The sequence below is a fragment of the Condylura cristata genome, unplaced genomic scaffold (assembly GCF_000260355.1).
Source record: "Condylura cristata isolate star-nosed mole 26May11 unplaced genomic scaffold, ConCri1.0 scaffold00002, whole genome shotgun sequence".
Lineage (NCBI taxonomy): Eukaryota > Metazoa > Chordata > Mammalia > Eulipotyphla > Talpidae > Condylura > Condylura cristata.
Genome location: NW_004567103.1, coordinates 46736673 through 46759395, shown reverse-complemented (window position 1 = coordinate 46759395; position 22723 = coordinate 46736673). Strand labels below are relative to the sequence as shown.

Below are 22723 nucleotides of genomic sequence, written 5' to 3'. Positions count from 1 at the left end.
GAGACAGGAGAAGTCTGCCGCGCCATGTGGTCTCCTCCGGGGCAGGCGGGATTTGAACTCATGCGGAAGTGGCTTCAGCTTCTCAGTGCAGTGCTTTAACCCGCTGCGCCACCAGGGAGGGCCATACTGTTTTTTTTTAAAGATTTATTTATCTATGCATACAGAGCTGCTGTACAGGCTGGAGGTGGGGGATGGGTAAGAGAATGCACTAGAGACAAGAGTGGGGAGCAGAACAGGCAGATGTACTGAAAAAGACTGCTGAGGGGAGCATCAAGTGGGTCAGGAGAGGTCTGCCACACCATGTGGGTCACCTTCCTGGTCAGGGATCTACTCATGCTGCATTTGCTGTGGATTGCTTCATAGGCTGTGCTTTACCCCATTGTGATGTTGAGTATGTTTTCATTTACCTGTTGGCTATTTGTCTTTGGAAACACATCTTTTTTTTTTTCCACCCCACCTTTTTTTTTCTTGACCAGATTTTTTTTTTAAAGTAAATTGTATTAGATTGTTATATATTTTGGGAATTATCAAGGTACATGGTTTACAGTTCCATTCTTCCCTTCCTTAGGTTGCCTTTTCATTTGTTGATGGTTTGTGTTGCTATACATAAGCTTTTTAGTTATGTCCACTTAGTTGTTTTTGTTGTTAAATACAAAATTACTGCTAAGAGCAATATCAAGCTTTTTCTCTGTGCTTTCTTCTTGGAGCTTTATAGCTTTAGATCTAACATGTAAGTCTTTTACCACTTTGAGTTAATTTCTGTTAATGGTAAGATAGGAATCCAGTTACATCCTTTGACATGTGAATATCTAATTTTCTCAACACCATTTATTGAAGAGATTAACCTTTACACATTGGGTATGTTGACTCTGTTGTCAAATATTAACTAAGCATATATATATATATGCGTAAGTTTATTTCCAAGGTATCTTTTTTTCCACTGATTTCTGTTTTCATGCCAATGCTATTCTGTTTTGATTACTGTAACTCTAATAATGTTTGAAATCAGGAAGTATGATGCCTATACCTCACTCTTCTTTCTCAAGACTGCTTTGAATCTTTGAGGCACTTTGTAGTTCCATATGAATTTTAGGATTGTTTTTCCTGTTTCTGTGAAAAATAACATTGAATTTTGTTAGGAATATTAAATCTATAGATTGCTTTGGGTAGCGTCAGCATTTTAGCAATATTAATCCTACCCATTCATAACATTTATTTGTGATGTCTATAATTTCTTTTTAATAGTTTTCATTTCATAGATCTTTCACTTCCTTGGTTGAATTTATTTCCAAGTATTTTATTGTTCTTTAATGCTGTTGAAAATGGGATGGCTTTGTTAATTTTTCTCTTATATATTTCATTGTTAGTATATAAAAACACAGTTGAATTTTGTATGCTGATTTTGTATCCTGTACCTAATTATTTTTTTTTTTTGGTGGGCTCTTTAGGGTTTTCTATATGTAAAATAATGTCATCTGTAAACAGATTATTTTATTTCTTCCTTTCTGTTTTAGACACCTTTCTCTTAGTTTTCTTGCCTTTTTTCTCTGAAAAGAACCCCCAATGCTATGTGGAATACAAGTGATGAGAGTAGGCACCCTTGTCTTGTACCTGACCTTAGAAGGAAAGTTTTCAGCATTTTACTAATGAGTTTGTTAGTTGAGGGCTTGTCATATATGGCTTTTATTATGTTGAGATGTATTACCTCTATGCTCAATTTGTTGAGAATTTAAAAAAAATACATGAAATTTTGTCTGTTGAAATTGTCATGATTTTTTTTTTTTTAAAGATTTATTTATTTATTCACACAGAACTGAGGTACAGGCCAGAGATGCGGAGGGTGAGAGGATTCACCAGGGACAGAGTGGGGAGCAGAACAGGCAGATCGACGAAGTACACTGCTGAGGGGAGCAGCCGGCGGGTCAGGAGAGGTCTGCTGCACCATGTGGATCTCCTCCGGGGCAGGCGGGAATCGAACTCATGCGGAAGTGGCTCAAACTTCTTAGTGCTGTATTTTAACCCGCTGCGCCACCAGGGAGGGCCGAAATTGTCATGATTTTTATCATTCATTTCATTAACATTGATTTGTGTATGTTGTTCAATTCTCGCATCTGAGGGATAAATGCCTCTTGGATATGGTCCATGATCTCTTAATGTCCCATTAAATTTAGTCTGTTAGAATTTTGTTGGGAATTTTTACACCATTTGTTAGGAATATTGGCCCATAGTTTTCTTTATTAGTGTTCTTATCAGCCTTTCATATTAGGGTAATGCTGGCCTTGGAAAGTGAGTTTAGAAGTATTCCCTCTTTTTCAGCATTTGAAGTGTGTAAAACATGTATGTTAATCTTTAAGTGTTTGGTAGAATTCATAAGGTAAAGCATATTTGGTCCTAGACATATCTTGGATAGAAGGCTTTTTTATTACTGATTCAATCTTATTTTTTATTCTTCTGTTCAGGTTTTCTGCTTCTTCCTTGATTCAGTTTTGTTGATTGTATGTTTCTGGGAATTTATGTTTTTTTCTAGGCTGTCCAATTCGTTGGTGTATATTGTTTATAATAGTATCTTTTGATACGTTTTATTTCTGTTACTAGAGTCAGAATGTGGCTGCTAGCAGCTTGAAAGTTGAAACTGGAGAGATAAGAGTTGTTGGGGGAAAATGAGATTTAATTGGGAGCTTGCAATCTGAGTTGATGGTGGACTTTGTCTCAATGACTACATCCCCAAAATGGGAGAAGCAGTGAGTTATAACCAAAGAGCCAATTGGGGGTGAAGACTTAAAAGGGTCTAGGTAAACTGGATTTCAAAGAAATGGGTGCAATTTCCAGGAATTGTATTCACATCACTTTTTCCTTTCTTATTTGGTTTTGAGTGCATCTGTCAAGATGCCTTTGATTGTGCCTTTTACTATAGTAATAAGTTTGTGGCTTTAATTATTTTTGATTTATTTATTTATTTATTTTTACTTCCATCTTTGGTGTTTTGAATGGCTTTCTGGTTTTGGCTGAAAAATAAAAAAACTCAGGAGCAGAACAGGGACTAAATGGACAATGATGAGGTGTTGTAACTACCTGAGTAATGACAATATCTTCCTCTGTTTATTTCCTGCTCATTCTTAAGGGGCAAAGGGTGAAGGTCTGTCTTTTGGAACTGCTTTCCTTCGAATGGGGAGCAGATTGGAGCCCTTTAGTAGAGGATAATCTTTGATAATTTAATTACAGTGTGTCTCAGTGATTCTCTTTTTGGCTCAACCTATTTAGGGACTTTGGGGCTTTATGAAACTGGATTTCCATTACTGTGGCCAATTTGGGAAATTTTTAGCTATATTTCTTTAAATTGATTTTCTGTCTTACTCTCTTCCACAGTTTCCATAATGTGTATGTTATTTCTTTGAATGGTGTCCCATATGGGGATAGTGTATGATTTCCTTACTCTTTGTCATTCTTTTTTCCTTTTTCTAACTAGGATTTCAAATGATCACTGATTTTTTGGCATGATGAAGTCTGCTATTGAAATTTTTAGTGCTATCATTGTATTCTACAGTTCTATGATTTCTATGATTTTGTTCCTTACTAATGGCTGCTATTTATTGGACTAATTTTGTTCATGTTTTTTTCACTGTTTTTACTTATTTATTTTCTTAGAGTTTACAGAAATTCTTTAAGGGAAATTTCTTAATATTTTTGGCATTCATTTATAGATCTCCATTCCTTCAGGCGCAGTATTAGATCTTAATTAGTTTTCTTTGGTGCTGTTTTGTGTACTTGATTCTTAATTCTTTTATCCTCATGTGGTATCTGTGCATTTGAGAAAGTGGAGGAAGTATTTCTTTTACCCTTTTTTTTTTTAAAGATTTATTTATTTATGCATACAGAGCTGGGGTACAGGCCAGAGGTGCAGAGGTGGTGTGAGGATTCACCAGAGACAGAGTGGGGAGCAGAACAGGCCGACTGACAAAGTACACTGCTGAGGGGAGCAGTGGGTGGGTCAAGAGAGGTCTGCCATGCCATATGGGTCACTTCCCTGGCCAGGGATCGAACTCATGTGGAAGTGGCTTTAGCTTCTCAGTACTGTGCTTTAACCCGCTGTGTCACCAGGGAGGGCCCTTCTTTTACCTTTTATAGTTTCATTTCAGTAGAGAAAGCCTAATCAGGGATTCTAGTAGGCCAGCTGTATTATCCATTTGATGTCAGATTTATAGCACTTGATGTCAGATTTTCTGTTTGGGTAGGGCCACTGCTTGTGCTAGGAGGTCAGAAGGAGCCCACTGTTGGGTTCTATAGTTGAGTGAATGCTGACTGAACTATGCTAACTGCTGACAGAAGCTGCTAACTGGACTTCATACAAGGTAGGCCATTGGCTAGGGTCCTCAATTAGCTCTGGTTGGGTGGGGTTGTTTTCCTTTATTGGTTATTATATGTGGCTGGACTTTATCATTGGGTAGGTTCTTAATCACCCTTGGTAAGTTGCTCCTTGGCCAACTGCTTCTCCTCGGTGGGATTATTTAAATGAAACCTGCTTTTGATATTTTCATTGATTGTTTCTTTAAACTATTGGTATTATTGGAATTACAATATTTTATTTTGATAGAGACCATTTTCCAACTTATCTCTTTTATTTAGATACAATTTGAAAATTCTTTTCTTAAGTATCTTCATAGTTCTTCAATCTTCATTATTCCATCTAGTAATTACTTTCTTCCCCTTGCCTTGCTATCCCACAAAAAAGTTTCAGTAATTTCTAGATGGACCACCAGAGTCCTGTTTCTTTCCCCCTCATTCCTCTTGTCCAGTCCTGCCCTTCACCTTTCACTTCTCTCAAAAGTTCATGAATTCCGCTTAGTCATTTAAATTGGATTTTAATCAGAGAAGACATAAGGAGAGTTTTTATGATACTGATAATGTTTTCTTTTTTGATCTGTTGGTCGCTGCATGGGCGTCAGTTTTTGATATTCTATTGGCTGCACAATCATCTTCTGGGCAATTTTTTGTTAATTGTGCTTAAATGAACATTTAAAAATTAGTTATATTTATTTTTTTTCTTACAGTGTTACTAATTTTTTGATAGAATTTGTTTTCTTATCTCTGGTGTAGTCCTTTTGGTTCTTTCATCACCATGGCATGTCACCACAGTCCTTTGTACTCTTCCCTCCCCTGTTTTGAACCTTCTCCCTCCTCCTTCCCTGCTGTTATGCCTCAGATCTATGGTCAGCCTTCAAGTTTTGTCTTGTTTGTTTTTCCTGACACTTTGTTTGGCTTCTCTATATTTCACATATCAGTGGACTATTTGATATTTAGCTTTTCTCTCCTCATTCATTTTGCTTAACATAATTCTAGCTTTATCCACATTGCTGCAAATGGCAGTTTATCTTTTCTGATTGTTGAATAGTATTCCATTGTGTGTATGTGTATGTAAGCATGTATATACACATGTACAAATCCATACATACTTCTTAATCCATTTGTTTGTCTTGGGGCATTTAGGTTATTCCACATTTTAGCTATTGTAAATATAGTGTTGTAATAAACATAGGAGTACAAGTTTCCTTTTGCGTCCTTTGGGTAGGTATCTAGGAGTGGAATTGATGGGTCATATGGTAGATCCATTTTTATTATTTTGAGGAACTTCCACACAGCTTTCCATAGTGACTAGATCAGTTTGAATTCCCACTAGCAGTGACCACATTAGTTGTTTCCAGTTTTTTAAATATGGACCATTCTTTCACAAGTAAGATCTAATTTTGGTTTTGATTTGTGTTTCCCTGATAAATGATGTTGAATATTTTTTCATATGCATGTTGGCCATTTGCATTTATTCTTTGGAGAAGTAGCTGTTGAGCTCTTCTGCCTATTTAAAAAAAAAGAGTTATTGGTGGATGGAGCTGGAAAAGATCATGCTTAGTGAGATAAGCCAGAAAGAGAAAGAAAAATACCGGATGGTTTCACTCATAGCAGGAGTATAATGGACCAGGCGAGAAAATAACAAAAATAATGAACAACCATAGACCAGAGACATTCTGTGGGGGTGGAGTGGGGAATGGGATCAAAAAAGGGGGGGTGTTAGGGAGGGAAATGCACGGGACTATGGTGGTGGCACAGGGGTGATTTGGTGATGGGAAACCCGTGGGGATTACAATTTAGATGAAAAAAAAATGTGAAAAATGATGTAAAAATAAACTTTTTAATAAAAAATAAAAAAGAGTTATTGGGCCCGCCCTGGTGGCACGGTGGGTTAAAAATGTACAGCACTAACAAACTAAAGCCACTTCTGCATGAGTTCGACCCCTGCCGGCAATGGCAGTCCCTGCCCACCAAGGGAGGAGATCCCCATGGCGAGACAGACATCTTCTGATCCACCTGCTGCTCCCCTCAGCAGTGTACTTCCTTGATCTGCCTGTTTTGCTCCCACTCTGTCTCTGGTGAATCCTCTAACTGCCCCTGAACTCTGGCCTGTACCCCAGTTACAAATAAAAACCTTTTTTTCCCCTAAGATTTATTTATGTATACAAAAACTGAGGTATAGGCCAGAGGTATGGGGGATGAGAGGATCCACCAGAGACAGTGGGGAGCAGAACAGGCAGATGCACTGAAATACACTGCTGAGGGGAGCAGCAGTCCAGACAGGATATCCCCTCCCTGGGGATGGATATTGTGCTACAGTGGCTATGGATAGCTTCATAGTGCTGTGCTTAATCCTTGTGCCACCAGGGAGTCCCACTTCTGCCTATTTTTTGATTGGGTTGTTTGCTTTTTCTTGTTGAGTTATGTAAGCTCTTTATAGATCTTTTATCTCAACACCTTATCAGATGTATGGTGTACAAATATTTTCTCCCATTCATTTGGGTGCTCTTCATTTTGGCTGCTGTCTCTTTTTCTGTACAGAAGCTTAATGAAACATATTTAAAAGTTGAAGTGAAGTAAAATTTGGAGTGCTCATTTTATCAACTGTTTCTGTAATTCTATTTAAGTATTCTAGTATTATCATAACATTCTGTCTCTACTAAGGCATAGTTACCCCTTTTAATCATTCAAAACTGTTAGGTTCTTTGAAGAAAATTTCTGTGACCTGTGAACTTCTAATGTGAATATGATACTCCTGCCTCATATTTTCTTTGGAACCCTATTGTCTAGAAAGCTTGTTTTTCATTGACTTGTGGAAAGATCTTTAGTGTCCTTTTTATGTACAGTTGCATTTGTTAGGTCTGCTGAAAATATGCTGTGCCTGAATTCTTAGCCAGTCTCCTTGTCTTTTGCTCTGTAGCCTAAATATTAACTCTTTAGAAACACCTTTCCTTACAAGTGTAGTAAATACCTCTGCAAATCATGTTGTTAGATTATTTTCTTATAGCTTATATTCATATTCATTTTATTTTATTACACTTTGTTTCATTTTTTTCCCCTTCTCTTCAACTTAGTAAAAAGTTAGCTCCATGAGAAACAAGTTCCCTTTGTTCTTCCGGATTAAGTCCAGGCATATAGTAGTTCTCAAAAAATACATGTCTGACTGAAATTATTAAATGGATTCATGGTTATTCTTTAATTGAAATGACATTAATCAATTAAGTCTTTACTAACTATTTGCTTCATAAGAGAAGCCAGTAATAGGAAAATCAATTTTGTAATTTTGTTTATCTATCTTATGGTATGTTACATCCATATCAGACAGTCCTTCATTTATTTAAAGTAGATCACAGAGCTTAGTTCTTTAGTTTTTTATCTATTAATTTTTCCCAATCTATAGCCATATGATACACTCTGGTAACCGCAGTCCCTGGTTTGCTTAGAACTTTATTGCTGTCCTTTGGGATTAGTTCCAGGTTGAAATTTCACTCCTTGTTGTCACTTGACACTCTGTTCAAATTGTTCTTCACTTCGTGTCCCATAGTTGTTTTGAATTCATTTCTTTCCTACCTAGAAAATACCTGAGCTCTTTCTATGCTCTCCTTTCCTTAGTCCTTCTCTCTGACTGCTTTTCTGTAGTCACATTTTTCATTGAAAGTTTCATTCGTTGTGCCGTACTATGTTTTTCTATTCTTTGCTCATCCATTTCTTTCTCTTTCATATTTCTCCTCATATGTACTCTATTTAAATTATCTTAGATTACCACTAGTCCCACTGTCACTGTCACACAGACTAGACTCTCTCTCTCTCTTTTTTTTTGACTCTTTTTTTAAATCTTCATAGGTTTTAAAAAATAGAAATGGGAGCAGTTTAAATTTCCTTGAGATTTTTGCATGCCACAACTAAAAGTTCTTGAACTCATATTTGCTTTTAAATTACACTTTAGATTTTAAAGTAAATACTTCCTTTTCTTAAAATGGTATTTATGGAAAATGACCCAGCTGGTTTGTCTGCCTTGAGGATTTAGGAAATCCCAATCTTTATCCTGTAAACTGTTAATTTAACAGTTGGAGGCTCTACCTAAAGGCTTAGTAGACTTAAGCAGAATTTTTACTCTCTAAATGTTTTATTTTGTATGTTTATGTTTTTCTTAAGAAAGAGTTGTGACTTCCCTTAGATTCTCAAGGAGGTTCATAATCAAAAAGGTTTGCTTTTAATTGTGGAACTAAATCAAGTGAATGCAAATGAATGATAAAATTTGCAGTTTGTTTTGGTTTTGATTTAATTTTTATACACATATGTTTATTATAAACAATTCGAACATTACAAGCGGAATTAATGTAGGATGTGAAAGTATGCCATATGCCACTCTGAGTTTGGTATATGTTTCTCTATTTTCCTTCTTATATATATATATAAGAAGGAAATATCTATATCTATATCTATATATATATATATATATTAGCCTGTTCTTTCCTCTTCTTTCTCTAAAATTTTATTGATTAAAGAAATTATAATGTACCTACTACTATGCAATTCTTATTTAACTTTCCCCTTAGATATTCTACTACAGTACCTGATGATCAGCTTCATTCTTTAACAAATGCAGAATATTTTATGGATCTACCTTAATTTGTTTAGCCTTTATTGCTGAATCCCTGTTTTGCTTCTAGTCATTTTACATTGTAAAATGTCCTATAATGAGCATCATTGTATTAATAGGTATTGTCAAAATGTCACCAAAACTGGATTTTTTACACTTCTATGTCTTTGATAACAAAAGTTTCTGAACCTGTTTGCCAATAGTGGGTTAGTAAAATGAATCTCCTAATCTGCACGATGAAAAAAATCATTTCTTGTTATCAGAATTTTTCAAACATACACAGGTGTTAAAAAATAATTATTAATGAAAACTTTTATTTTAAAGTTTTACCTTTTTTCATACATATGCTCTTCCATTTGAACTTTGGACTTAGTTTGTGATTAATTCCAATAGAATTTATGTCTAAATGCAAATTTGGTGAAACTTGCAAATTTGGTGAAAATTTGGCTTTTCCATTTGGGAATGTTGCATTTCGCTGTTCAGGTCTTTTATGATTTTTAGTTAAAATAGTCTCTGCATCCTTCCTAATAATTTTATTTCTAGGCATTTTGCATGTGATTATTTTATGTTCAGTCACAAAATAACTATTGTGATTATTATAATGTGACTATAGAATAATTTAGTCATTTTTGCTTAGGCACACCAGTCATACTTGAAGTAGTAACAAAATTTGAAGGGTTGTATATACTTAAACATGTATAAACTTGTCAAATAACCTTCAAGTATTATATCACTTATTTAATACATTAAGTTAGAACCAGTTAAGAAATGGAATATGTATGTTCTTAGGAGATGACCAGTATGTACTTAACTGGCTTATAAAGGGAAGAAGCAATGTGGTAGCATTTAAAGTAATAGATTGCAGGTAAAATATATAAACCCTGTAATGAGATTTTCTTTTTGTATTATAGTTGGAACTTAGCCGTTACATTATTTTATTAGGAAGAAATATCCCAAAGTGCCATTATTAATTTAAATTGATTAAAATTATATTGTAAAAATATAATTTTTATAAGCTATAAAATTATAAAAAATAATACATTGGCTTCAATATTATCTAATATTCAGTTATTGATATTGTAATTAAAAGTAATATTTTCTTGGCAAATTAGACATTACTTTTTTTCTTTTTCATATTACAGATTTTGCAAAAGACATCAGATTAAATCAAGTTCTAATATTCCCTGTGTTCCCAAAGACTTATTGATGATGTCTGAATTTGTTCTTCCAAGATTTATTTTTTGTCTTATTCAGTACTTAAGAGAAGGCTATAATGAACCAGGTATGTGTAATCCACTCATTGTTAGTACGCTTTTTAAGTTTCAAAGTAAAAAGTTGAGCATTAACAATGTGGTGAATTTTTTCCAGACATTATGTTTAACACTTTTTTTAACACTTTATGAGATGACCATGAAGTATAGATGAAATATCAATTATATATTCTCATAATTACCTTGGAATAGGCATAACTTTGTACTTTCTGCTCTTTAGAGAATAGATGTTTTTGGTCAAATTTACTTGACCTTTTGCAGATGAAGAAATGCTCATATTATGGGTTTGCAATTCTGTATGATAGAGCAGAATTAAGAAGTCCTAGCAATGTTTGAATTTAACTTGGATTTTTAACTGACAAACCATTTGACTAACCTTACTTCTCAAAGATCTCTATATGTTTTTATTCTCCTTTAATGATAAAATTTATGAGAGGGTCCAGTTATTCACTGTGTTACTGATAGATTTAGGGGTATAAGAATTGTGTTAATATTGAGAAATGAAACATGCACATTACAGATATTCTTTTCAGGAGTCAATAGCAGTCTTAACTAATATATGTTAATGAAGTATTTGCACTTAAGAGTCATTTATTACTGTTCTCAGTCTGATTTTGTGAATTACAGGTATCATTTATGAATAGAAGAAACAGATTTTTTTTATGATGATTTTTTCCATTCTAATGATACTTTACATTTAAAGGATTGCAAATTTTCCTCTCTGTGTAACTTGTACTCCACATTTATATTTCCCATTTGTGCAAAAAGAAATTACTGCATTACTTTATGTAGAGATCACTGTTTAAAATTAAAGAACACAAGATTATCTGATCTAAGGTAATGGAAGCTCAGACATCTGGTGATACAGCAATTGTCTTGTGTTGCATTTCTCATTTCACATATAATTTTCAAACCATTACGAGCACTTGGAAAACAAGATAAGTATAATTTAAATTAATAAGTTACTCTATAATTTACTAGGTACATTATAAAGATGACTAACAATGTAGCATTAATTTTTTACTGTGTAAGTAAGATTTTTTAGTTTGGGTCCAAAGGACTTATATTTATCCAGAGTTTTATTAACTCTAGATTGTCTTTTTTGTTATGATGATTTTTGCAGTAACATTCATTGTAACTTTTAAGCTTCAGATGTGCATCATTAAAAATCATGTGTATGCTACATTAAGTTTACTGCTAAGAATTCAAGTGTATTGGATTATCTTTGAACTAGTTTATGAGTACTTAGGTGGTAGAAATTATGCCTCACTTAGTTTTGCTTCTAACTATAGATGCTGAGTAAATGTTGAATGAAATTGATGTCTTCTTTCCTGGACACACCAGCTCCCTGTTGACTCCCTTTTGTGCATTCTTCTTTAAATCAGTTATAGTTAAATGCTAAATCTCTTCATTCACTTCTTCCTTTTAGATCACAATTTATGTAAAACATCTCTTTTCCTTTTAAATATCTTTTTTCAGTTGTTGTCCAAGTTTTTCTTTCACCCTCCAACTCTACTACGCCTAACTTACTTAGTATTTTAAAATTGTTTAGTGAAAGCATTCATGTTTGTGAAAACAGTTATTTTTCATTTTAGTTGCTTTGACCTTCAGCTAACATGACTGTATTTTTGGACTATGACAGAGGATGGGTTATTTGCTGCATAGGTTTAAATTTAGAGCTGACATAATTTTGTCCTAATATTCTTATATTAACTCTCAATTTATTTGAATTTGTTCTGCTTTATTTTAGGGAGTGAGCTTAACTTTTCTTAAAATACTTTTTAATTTTGAAATGACTGTATGATTACATTTATATATTTGGAAGAATAGGGTCCTTAAACTAAATGCTTCTTACGCAAATTAAATGCTTAATACATTTGGAAGTCATTTCTTTTCTCTAGCAATCTCTCAGAGGACTGAATTTCTCTGAAAGTCTAGCCTAGTTTAAGTGCTAGGTAGATACCTACTTTCCAAAGACTTCATATATTAATCTTTTTATTATAGTTTATTGTCATGTGAGTCACTGTAATTTTAAAAAATAAAATACTGTTGTTCTTAAATTATTTTAAGGAAAGTTAATTACATATATGTGTGTGTATATAAATATTCTTTTAGCAGCTGATGTGCCATCAGAAAAAGATCTTAACAAAGTCCTTCAGCTATTGGAACCTCAGATTTCCTTTTTAGAAGATCTAACTAAAATGGGAGGAGCAATGCGATCTGTTCTTACTCAGGTTTTGACAAACCAACAAAACTACAAAGATCTGACTTCTGGTGAGTAAAACATTAAACTAGGAGAAAGTAAAAATTTACTTACTATATTCATAAGAAATTGTATTTTAGAACTTATAAATAAAATACAGGCTTTTTTTTCATAGATTGCTAGAAGCTGGAAATTATTGAGTATTTCTGGATGAGGAAACTGAGCTCCAGAAAAATTAAGTGACCTGTTAGAGACTCACAAATTACTTACTTTGGAGTTGGGGCTATAACACAGGTTTCCTGTCTTTTAAGGTGACATAATATACATAGTCATAATGTATGAATGTATTTATACATTTATATTGTATTCATAATGAATTGTTGAACTGAAAATTATTGTAGAGTGCTATGATAAAATTGAGAAATTAACTGAATAAGTTTATTATTAGGTCAAAGGAAGTAGAAGGTCAGTGAATTTGAAGATAGGTCAATATATTATTCAATCTAGAAAACACTATAAATCTCAGAGACATATTAAACAGAATGAAATGATGTAACATACATATAGAAGAAGCTCAGGAGGATAAGAGCATGAAATAGGATAGAAAAAACATTTGAAAAGATCATGACTAAAATTCCTCACGTGCACAAAGACCATTGAACAGAATAAATATAAAGATTACCACAATCAGGCATTACCTAGAGGGACCAATATGTAGTAATATTTATGGGTAAGAATGAACATTTTTAAAAGCTCTGAAAAAGACTGGTAAGACTGAAATGAAATGAAGGTAGAAGGGATAGTGGCATGAATAAGGCAATCACATTAGGCTAGATCCAGGTTAGGCTAGGTAGGTCCTTTTGGTTCATTGTCTTTATTATTCCAGGTTCCAGGTTGAGCTTCTGTTTTTGCCCCTTTTGATCTATTCTTGCTATTTAGATCAAAAGGCGCAAAAACAGAAGCTCAACCTGGAACCTGGAATAAAGGTGATAGTAACTTGTATTTGAATTTTGATAATGAAGCTGGAGAGAGATAAAATTATTTCTAGAGAGGTTATTTCTCCAACCTATAAATGGTTTCTTGTTCAGAAACTCTCAGCTTTTGGAGAAGAGAAAAGCAGGGTCATAATCATTGAAAGAATGTGTGCCCAGTGATTTATGGTAATTCTATTATTTCTAAAATTCTTTTAAGTTCTTGAAATTAAAAAAAAAAAGCGGCAATAATTAACTTTAAAATTTTAACATTAGGTTTTTATTAAAAGGCTTTAAAATTTGTGGCCTCATTTCAGTTCTAGCCACTGCTTGCTAACTCATTGGTTAGCCAAATAATATTTTTTTTTAAAAGATTTATTTATTTGTGCATACAGAACTGGGGTACAGGCCAGAGGGTCAGGGGTGGCGAGAGGCTTCACCAGAGACAGAGTGGGGAGCAGAACAGGCAGATCGACAAAGTACACTGCAGAGGGGAGCAGCGGGCGGGTCAGGAGAGGTCTGCCACGCCATGTGGTCACCTCTGGGGCAGGTGGGAATCGAACTCATGCGAAAGTGGCTTTAGATTCTCAGTGCTGTGCTTTAACCCGCTGGGCCACCAGGGAGGGCCCTAGCCAAATAATTTTTACAGCCTCACTTTCTTATAAAAATGGTGAGTATACATTAATTTTTCTTAGGTTTATTGTGAGAGGATCAATGAAATATATTTTGTTAATGTAAAGGTATTCAGATTAAAAATTTAATCTATCACTATTCATATGAATACATGGCTTTTATTATTCAGGAGAAATTTAGTCATTTCTTAAATAGGACTCTAACAGTTCTTTATTCTTTATAAAGTAATTGTGGTAGTTTGAAACATCAGACTTCTTGCATCTATGGATGAATACACTCCTCTATGTCAGTATTGGGGTTTTTCTTTTTTTTCCCCAATCTAACCTACACAGAACTTAGAGATTTATAAAACAAAACTAAGCTGTTCTATTGAGATTATTGTGACTTCGAAGAGAAAAAAAAATCTCAGCAAATACTGAAGAAATTAACTTATATATTTTTACAATCACATACTAAGAGCTTAATTTAAAACAAGTAATTTCCCTTAGAAGGTAGTATATGCCATAGTAATTTGGTTTTCACACAGAGATTATTTTTTTCTTTTAAAAACTCTCAAATATATATCAATGTTTTGCTTTTATTGTTCCTCCATACTAAAAAAAAATACTATAAAATGAAACAAAAGTTGGCAATAGTAAACTTTCTGAAATGCTGAAAGTGAAAGTTCTAAAGAATACATAATTTCAGAACCTAAACTTTTCTTTCTTTCTTTTTAAAAAGATTTATTTATTTATGCATACAGAACTGTGGTACAGGCCAGAGGTGCAGGGGCTGAGAGGATTTACTAGAAATAGAGTGGGGAGCAGAACAGGCAGATGTACTGAAATATACTGCTGAGGGGAGCAGCGGGTGGGTCAGGAGAGGTCTTGGACACCATGTGGATCAAAGCTGGCCAGAGATTGAACTCTCCCTGCAGTGCTGCAGTATCTTCATAGTGCTGTGCTTTAACCCTTTGTGCTACCACGAAGTGCTCAGAACCCAAACTTTTCAGTATATTTAATATATTTGGAATAAGTATTTTAAATGACAGTTCTGTTGAACTCACACTTTTAATTCCTTAAATGTGGTAATAAAAACTTGGTAAGATAAGAATTAAGTATAGTCTCCATTGTAATATTGAAAAATTCCACTCAGGTATTATCTTCTTTAGGAAAGTTTTCCTAAGTACTCTGTTTTGTATGTCTGGCTGCAGGGTATTAGAAGAATACAAATTGTCAAACCACCATGGTGAAGTTTGCTACTTAGTTGTCTTTTACCACATCATCTGCCTTTCTCTATCACTAATTTTAAACTTCCTTGCTAGGAGAAATCATGCCTTATTAATCTTTGAATTTCGTGTGCCTTGCATATAATTACGGGTATATTTTAGATGCTCAGCTGCTTAGTAGATTTCATTATTTGCTTTAGTGTGCACTCTGGCATTTCAGATAACACAAAAATGTTATCTGAAACTTTTTTGATCTTATTCTAAAATTTCTCTTTATTAAAATATTCACTTACTTTATATATGTATATTTAGTTACTAAGAGTCCTGTACTTAATATTTTGAATGGATTTTTTTTTATGATTTTAAATTTGTTTTAAATATTAGGTCTTGGAGAAAATGCCTGTGCAAAGAAAAGTCAGGAAAAATACCTTATTGCTCTGAAGAGCTCTGGACTTACATATCCTGAGGATAAGCTTGTATATGGTATACAGGAGCCATCTGCTGGCACTAGCACTCTGGCAGTTCAAGGTATAAATTTTTATTTGGACAGTGGTTACTTCTCTGTATTAAAATAACATTTAAACTTTCTTCACAGTTAAAGAAATCTAAATAAAATGTTCTTTGTAAAGAAAGTAGTATAAGTTATAAAATTTAGAAGCTAAGAATGCATTTTTCCAAAATCACATTTGGTTAGTTTACTAAGGCTCTAGTTTTAACTCGTGAAAAATGTATCAGTTATCATTTAAGAATAAAACAAACTTTAGTAGCTTAATTTTTTAGTAAACCATGCTTAAAACTAAAAATATTATTTTTGGTTATTAAAATCTTGGTTTTCACTGCAGATTTCCTATTGGCATATAAACATATTAAGCCCAAATTTATAGAAGATAAGTGTTGAACTCTGTCAAGATAAATGTTAGAATGAGGGGTCAGTATAACAAACCTTAGCTTTTTGATATTATGTCTCAAAATAATTTTAATATAAAGCAACATATAACAACCGTAAAGAGCAACCTTATTTTTTCTTTCCGAAGGTTTTGCTGGTGCAGCAGGAACATTGGGACAGCTAGATTCTTCAGATGAGGTGAGATTTAAACTATAAAACTTTTAAACAATAGAATTTAAAAGCTTTTAGAACTATGCACATTCTTGAATATTATCTTGTTTGAATTCCTTTTTTTGTAGACAATGACACTGAAGCATTGAGTGGGATAATTTAGCCAACATCACAGCTATTTGAAGACAAAACAGAGATGGCAACTAGATTTGTACTTGTTTGTGGTTGATATCCCTTTCCACAGTTTGGAAATGGGACATAGAAGAGATTTATTCTAGGAAGGTTTCCCAAATTTTCTCAAACTGTCATCATAATTTAGTGAGATTATCTTTTAAAAAATTTAGTTACATCTACAACAGTTTATTAAAAGAATATGAAATGTAACTGCTTTTCTAATCTCATAATTAAGTTATACCTAACATTTTTGCTGTATGGGTGAGAAGATTCACAGAGATACAGTGGGGAGCAGAACAGGCAGATGTACTGAAATACACTGCTGGGGGGAGCAGCAGGTGTGTCAGGAGAGGTCTGCCACGCCATGTGGGTCACTACCTGGCTACTGATTGAACTCCTGCTGCGGGTGGCTTTGGAGAGCTTCAACATGGGGTTCTTTAACCCATTACGCCACCAGGGAGAGCCCAGCTTGCTCATTTTTAAAATAGACTTTCAACAGTATATAAACACTATGTCAAATAGAGCTAATAATTCCATTTTGGCACTAGGGGAGGAGAATGATTTGTAAGAATGTTAATTCTTCTGATGTCATAGAAGATAGATAATAAACCATTCGTTCTGCTTTTTTCTTTTTTTAAAAAACAGAACTTTTTGTGGGGAGTCAGAGTAGCCTTTTAAGAGGAATGCTAGCTAGGTATTGACTATGAATGGCTTTATAGCCAGCCAAGAAAAAGTCTTGGATCTATTTCCTATAGAAACGATAGAAAATCAATCCATGATGAACTAGTTTAATGATTTCATGGAACACTTTATTATAACTTTACATAGGTATTTTCTAGGGGAAAAAATAACAATCATTTTTGTTTTGACCTAGGTCTTCAGATTAGCTATTAGGATTCCAATGGAGACTTTACTGTATAGTATATTGTATTGTGATAACAACACTATTTATAGTAGGAGGCTAGAAGGAGATGCTTTTGGTGTAGCTGGGTAGGTAAATGGGCCTTTTGAATATATTTAAGTAATGCCTAGGGAAATATCAGAGGATTTGAAAGATGATCTTTCTTTGTTCATTACCATTGCTTCTAGTATGTTGTTCTTAGGTTGTCTCTTCTGTTCATTCCTCCTGAATTCTTTGTTTCAGCAATTAGTATGTAATATGTTTGGATAACTGTTTGTTTCTTAATTATGATTGTCTCAGTGTGAATATCATACATCATCAGATACTTTTGATGGACAATTTCAGAATACTTCACTTTAATACCTATCCTTATAACGCACTACTTTTGTGATAATAGCTGAGAAAATGTACTTTTAGAGCATGTGATATATACTTAAATGGTATATTTCAAAGTAGTTTAGATTCTGATCTTTAAATCATATTTATTAATAAAGTTTTTAAAGTACAAGTACTTTTGTAGGTTATGTACATATCATATTTTCAAAATGGGATAGAAATCGGGTTAGTTGGATATTTGAAAATTTAAGAATTTGAAATAGAGTTGTTTAACTGTAAGTAGATTGAAGGGATGTTATTTGTATTGTATTCTCTTTGAGAAACTTGAGTTTTAGTTAGGCAGACCTGAGTTTGAATTTTTGTTGTTATTGTTGTTAAAACAGTTTAATTAAAGAAAAATGTTGCATGATTTACTTTTCACCAGTCTGTTCTGTCATACTTTTGGTGATGTCAGAGTCACCTAGAAAATAAAACAAAATAGCATTACAATTCATTTAATGCCATGTGGCAGCCATCATATTAGCAGTGTTTAATTCTTGAGTTATTTGGCAGGTTCTGTCATTTCTTGAGGTTGATCAAATATATTTATAATCCCAGATATTTCCCACACAAAATGCATCATATAAATCAGACTTGTTTTAGCATTTATAAAACCAGATCTGGGGTAAGAAATAGGCCAGGAGACACATGTGTGGCCTTATATATAATGAATGTACAGCTTGCTCTGATTATTACAAAATCAGAACAGTGAGAATAGTGAGTTTGAATCTTCTCTCACAATGTTGCTTTACTTTTTGCAGTTATTTAGCTTTTGAACATCAATTTCTTTAAGAAGATCGTGATGATTTTCAAAAATAATATAATAGTTTATTTTTACATCATTTTGTGCCTTTTTCTATCTTAGTTGTAATCCCTGTGGGCTTCCCATCACCAAATCACCATTGTGCCATCACCATAGTCCAGTTTACTTCCTTCCCCCCACCATTTTTGATCCCATTTCCCACTCCACCCCTATAAAATGTCTCTGGTGGCCCTCCCTGGTGGCGCAGCGGGTTAAAGCACAACACTGAGAATCTAAAGCCGCTTCCGCATGAGTTCGATTCCCGCCTGCCCCGGAGGTGACCACATGGCGTGGCAGACCTCTCCTGACCCGCCCGCTGCTCCCCTCAGCAGTGTACTTCGTCGATCTGCCTGTTCTGCTCCCCACTCTGTCTCTGGTGAAGCCTCTCACCGCCCCTGAGCCTCTGGCCTGTACCCCAGCTCTGTATGCACAAATAAATAAATCTTTAAAAAAAAAAAATGTCTCTGGTATATAGTTGTTCATGATTATTATTATTTTCTCCCCTGGTTCTTTATACTCCTACTATGAGTGAAGCCAAGATAGTGATCATTTTAATATTAGGATTAATTAAAATAGCATATATGAAGTTCTATTATAGGTCACACACAATTTATACTCTTGATGAGTGCTTTCTGTTATAGTGTTTTATGTATAAAAAGGATTTTTACTCATCTTTTCAGAGTAGTTTAATAAAGTATGGTTTGAAACTAATGAAGTTTATGTTTAAAAATTAAATTAAAAGATCATCTAAGTAAGCATGAATACACTATTGTTTTGCCAGGCAATTCAGATAAAATAAGAATTCTCCCTTCCCTTTCCAGTATTTCATACTGGAATACTCTTGGTAATTAAATTAACAGTTTGGATGTCCTTCACAGTCCTTTTTCTTTGTAATTAAGTAACTGTTTTTAGAAATGCATAGTATGTGTATATGAGTAATGTTACACTATTCTGTGTACTTTTTTATTAACTGCATTTATACCTTAATGTGTTACATTTTTGTTAGTACTCTTTTTTTTCATGTGCTATTTTGAAAGAGGAATATAGTTTATCCAATAATTCCTTCATTTCCAGTTTTTTATTTTAAGATGTAGTGCTTATATTTCTTTTTGTTCAGATGTGTAAATAGTCTCTAAGATGTGGAATTAAGCATGCACATTTTAAATTTTATATGTTGTATTTATTTCTGATTATAAGTCACATACTACATATTTAAAAAGTGAATGTATGGAAAATAATAAAGATAAGACCATTACCAGAGCCAGCATAAAAGACTTCATGATATAAAGTTAGGAAATTCTATTTTAAGATTGTGTTAATAATATGTGCATAACAGCATATTTACATTTATTCATTTTTATACTACAAAGTTTTTGCTTTTTGGTTCTGAGCACATTTTCAAATCTTGAGTTAGAAAAGTCATATAATATAAAAACTACAGCAAGAGGAAGCAGTTTGAATAATATAAAAATTGAGAACTACAAGAGACATTTTGTCTTATTTGTAGATGAGCAAGCTGAATTACATAGAATGAACTGATTCACTCAGGCTAGTCAATTTCATCTAGTTAGTGGTAGGATTGGAAATAGTCAAATAGTCCTGTCAGTTGGCTTTTAAAAAGTGGATAAACCACTGCTTATTACTAATGCTGTGCAGCAAATTCATTCTAAATTTTGTGATTTATTATTACTCTTTTTTATTATTTTCCTAAGTTTTATGACTCTGGAATTTGGGACCAGCTGGCAGTTCTAACTTTTTTTATCTAATAGATTTCAATTAGTTGTTGGCTGCAACTGCAGCCATGTGAAGACTCAGCTGAGATGGAAATTTGATTTGGCTTACTTTAGGAGGTGGTAGTTGATGCTAACTGTCCACAGGACTGTTGGCCAGAGTTCCTACATGTGGCTCCTCCAGCATGATAGTTTTCATGTTGTTGGACTTTTTACCCAGTATCTGATATTTTTCAGGAGGAGCAGCCCAAGAGCAGAAGCTATAGAGCTTTCTCTAAGCTAGCCTTGGAAGTTACAAGGTATTGCTTCCACTGTGCCCTCTTTATTTGAATGAGTTGCTAAGGTCTGTGCAGATTATAGAGTGTATTTCTTCTTGAGGGAGGAGTGGTAAAAGAATTTTAAATCTATTTTCAGACTTCTACAAACAGAATTGACATTTGCCATTCTTTCCCTTGGGTTCTTTTGATATCTAATAATGACTAGTGATTTACATAACTAAATAACTAAATACATAGTGATTTACATCAATAAATAACTAAACATAGCAACACTTGATACAGATTTTTGTATATCTGATAATGACTAGTGATTTATAACTAAACATATATCAACACGTGATACAGATTTTTGCATATATATTTCAGTAGTAGTTCTCTATTGGAAAACTGTAACATGATAATACACCATAGCCAGAATGACCATTAAGGATTTGCATTATAATTAAAACTTTCCTTAAGTGCAATAGTTGTTACCATTGCATGACAAGTGACTGAAAGCTTATATTTAAGATTATAAAATATTTTTAAAAAGTTGACCTTTATAAAAGGGAACATACTAATATAAGCTTTAGTAGCATTCATTACAGCCTAAGGCACAAAACATACTTTGAATTTATTAATAATAAAATAGTAAAATTAAAATTTTTGCTAGGTCTGTCTTGGAATCTGTTACCCTATTTTATTTTACTTTTTTTTTTTTAAGATTTATTTATTTGTGCATACAGAACTGGGGTACAGGCCAGAGGCTCAGGGGCAGTGAGAGGCTTCACCAGAGACAGAGTGGGAAACAGAGCAGGCAGATCAACGAAGTACACTGCTGAGGAGAGCAGGAGAGGTCTGCCACACCATGTGATCACCTCCGGGGCAGGCGGGAGTCGAACTCATGCGGAAGCGGCTTTAGATTCTCAGTGCTGTGCTTTAACCCGCTGCGTCACCAGGGAGGTCCTACTTTAATTTCTTAATGGGAAACTCTTTATTAGGACCAGTGACCTATATAGAAAAAAAAAATCTGGATCTGGGTATTAGAAGAAGCAAGTTAGAGTTTTAGAGTGGCTACTTAGAGACAAAATGTAAGAAGTTCCATTCATCCACCTAAACACTAATAAAAATACCTTAAATTTGTGTTCTGCATTTTGTTCTTTTCAAGGAACTTTTTTTTTAATATATATACAGATCTTGAAATGGTTAAAAATACCAGCAATGATTTAATAAGGGATGAACTAGAAATGAAGAGCTGGGTAGGGCTTAAAAATTGTAATTATTATACCCTTATCCCACAGGCTCATGGGATTACTGAACAAATTTTAATATAATTTCAACTTTCCCTTCTAGGATGATTTTTACTTTTACTTCAGTATGACATCCTTATAAATATTTGGCTTTACTTATTTAATACTCTCTGCTATACATACTTATGCCACTTGTTTATTCTTTTTAAAATTTATGTTCTTATTCAGTGTAAGATAGAACACCTTTGTATAAGCATATTGTGCCTTTAAAAAGGCCCAAGGTTTGGGGCCCTCCCTAATGGCGCAGCGGGTTAAAACACAGTACTAAGAAGCTTAAGCCACTTCTGCATGAGTTCGATCCCTGCCTGTCCCGGAGGTGACCACATGGCCCCAGAGGTGCCCACATGCCCCCGGAAGTGACCACATGGCGCGGCAGACCTCTCCTGACCCACCCGCTGCTCCCCTCGGCAGTGTACTTCCACAGTCTGCCTTTTCTGCTCACCACTCTGTCTCTGGTGGCTCCTCCCACCCTCCGCATCTCTGGCCTGTACCCTAGTTCTCTATAAATAAATAAATAAATATAAAAAAAAAAAAGCCCAAGGGTTTTTGTTCATCTTTTAGCAGCTATGCTAGAATGTTAGCAGGAGTCCCAGGGGTCAAATGAATATGCAGATTTTTTTAAAAAAAGATTTATTTATTTATTTATTTATGCATACAGAACTGGAGTACAGGCCAGAGGTGCAGGGATGGTGAGAGGATTCACCAGAGACAGAGTGGGGAGCAGAACAGGCTGATTGACAAATTATACAATGTGCAGTTTTTTTTATCCCTTAAACTTTTAGTTGACAAGTTAGAGCTTTTCTGCTTTGCTTGTAGAGTTGATTTATAGCCAAAAAAATCTCAGCTAACAGTGGCTTTGTGAATTTTTATTTTGTCTTTTTTTTTTTT

At 34.0% G+C, this 22723-nt stretch overlaps 1 protein-coding gene across 2 annotated transcripts in view; it reads left to right on the top strand.

Annotated features, from left to right (window-relative positions):
- Positions 1-22723, top strand: part of UBR3 (ubiquitin protein ligase E3 component n-recognin 3 (putative)) — a 147640-nt gene that overhangs the window by 16087 nt on the left and 108830 nt on the right. For both annotated transcript variants that reach the window (XM_012727393.1, XM_012727390.1), the window contains exons 2-5: positions 10087-10226; positions 12331-12489; positions 15614-15757; positions 16264-16313. In XM_012727393.1, the coding sequence (XP_012582847.1) occupies positions 10087-10226; positions 12331-12489; positions 15614-15757; positions 16264-16313 (493 nt within the window). The remainder of the gene's footprint in view (positions 1-10086; positions 10227-12330; positions 12490-15613; positions 15758-16263; positions 16314-22723) is intronic.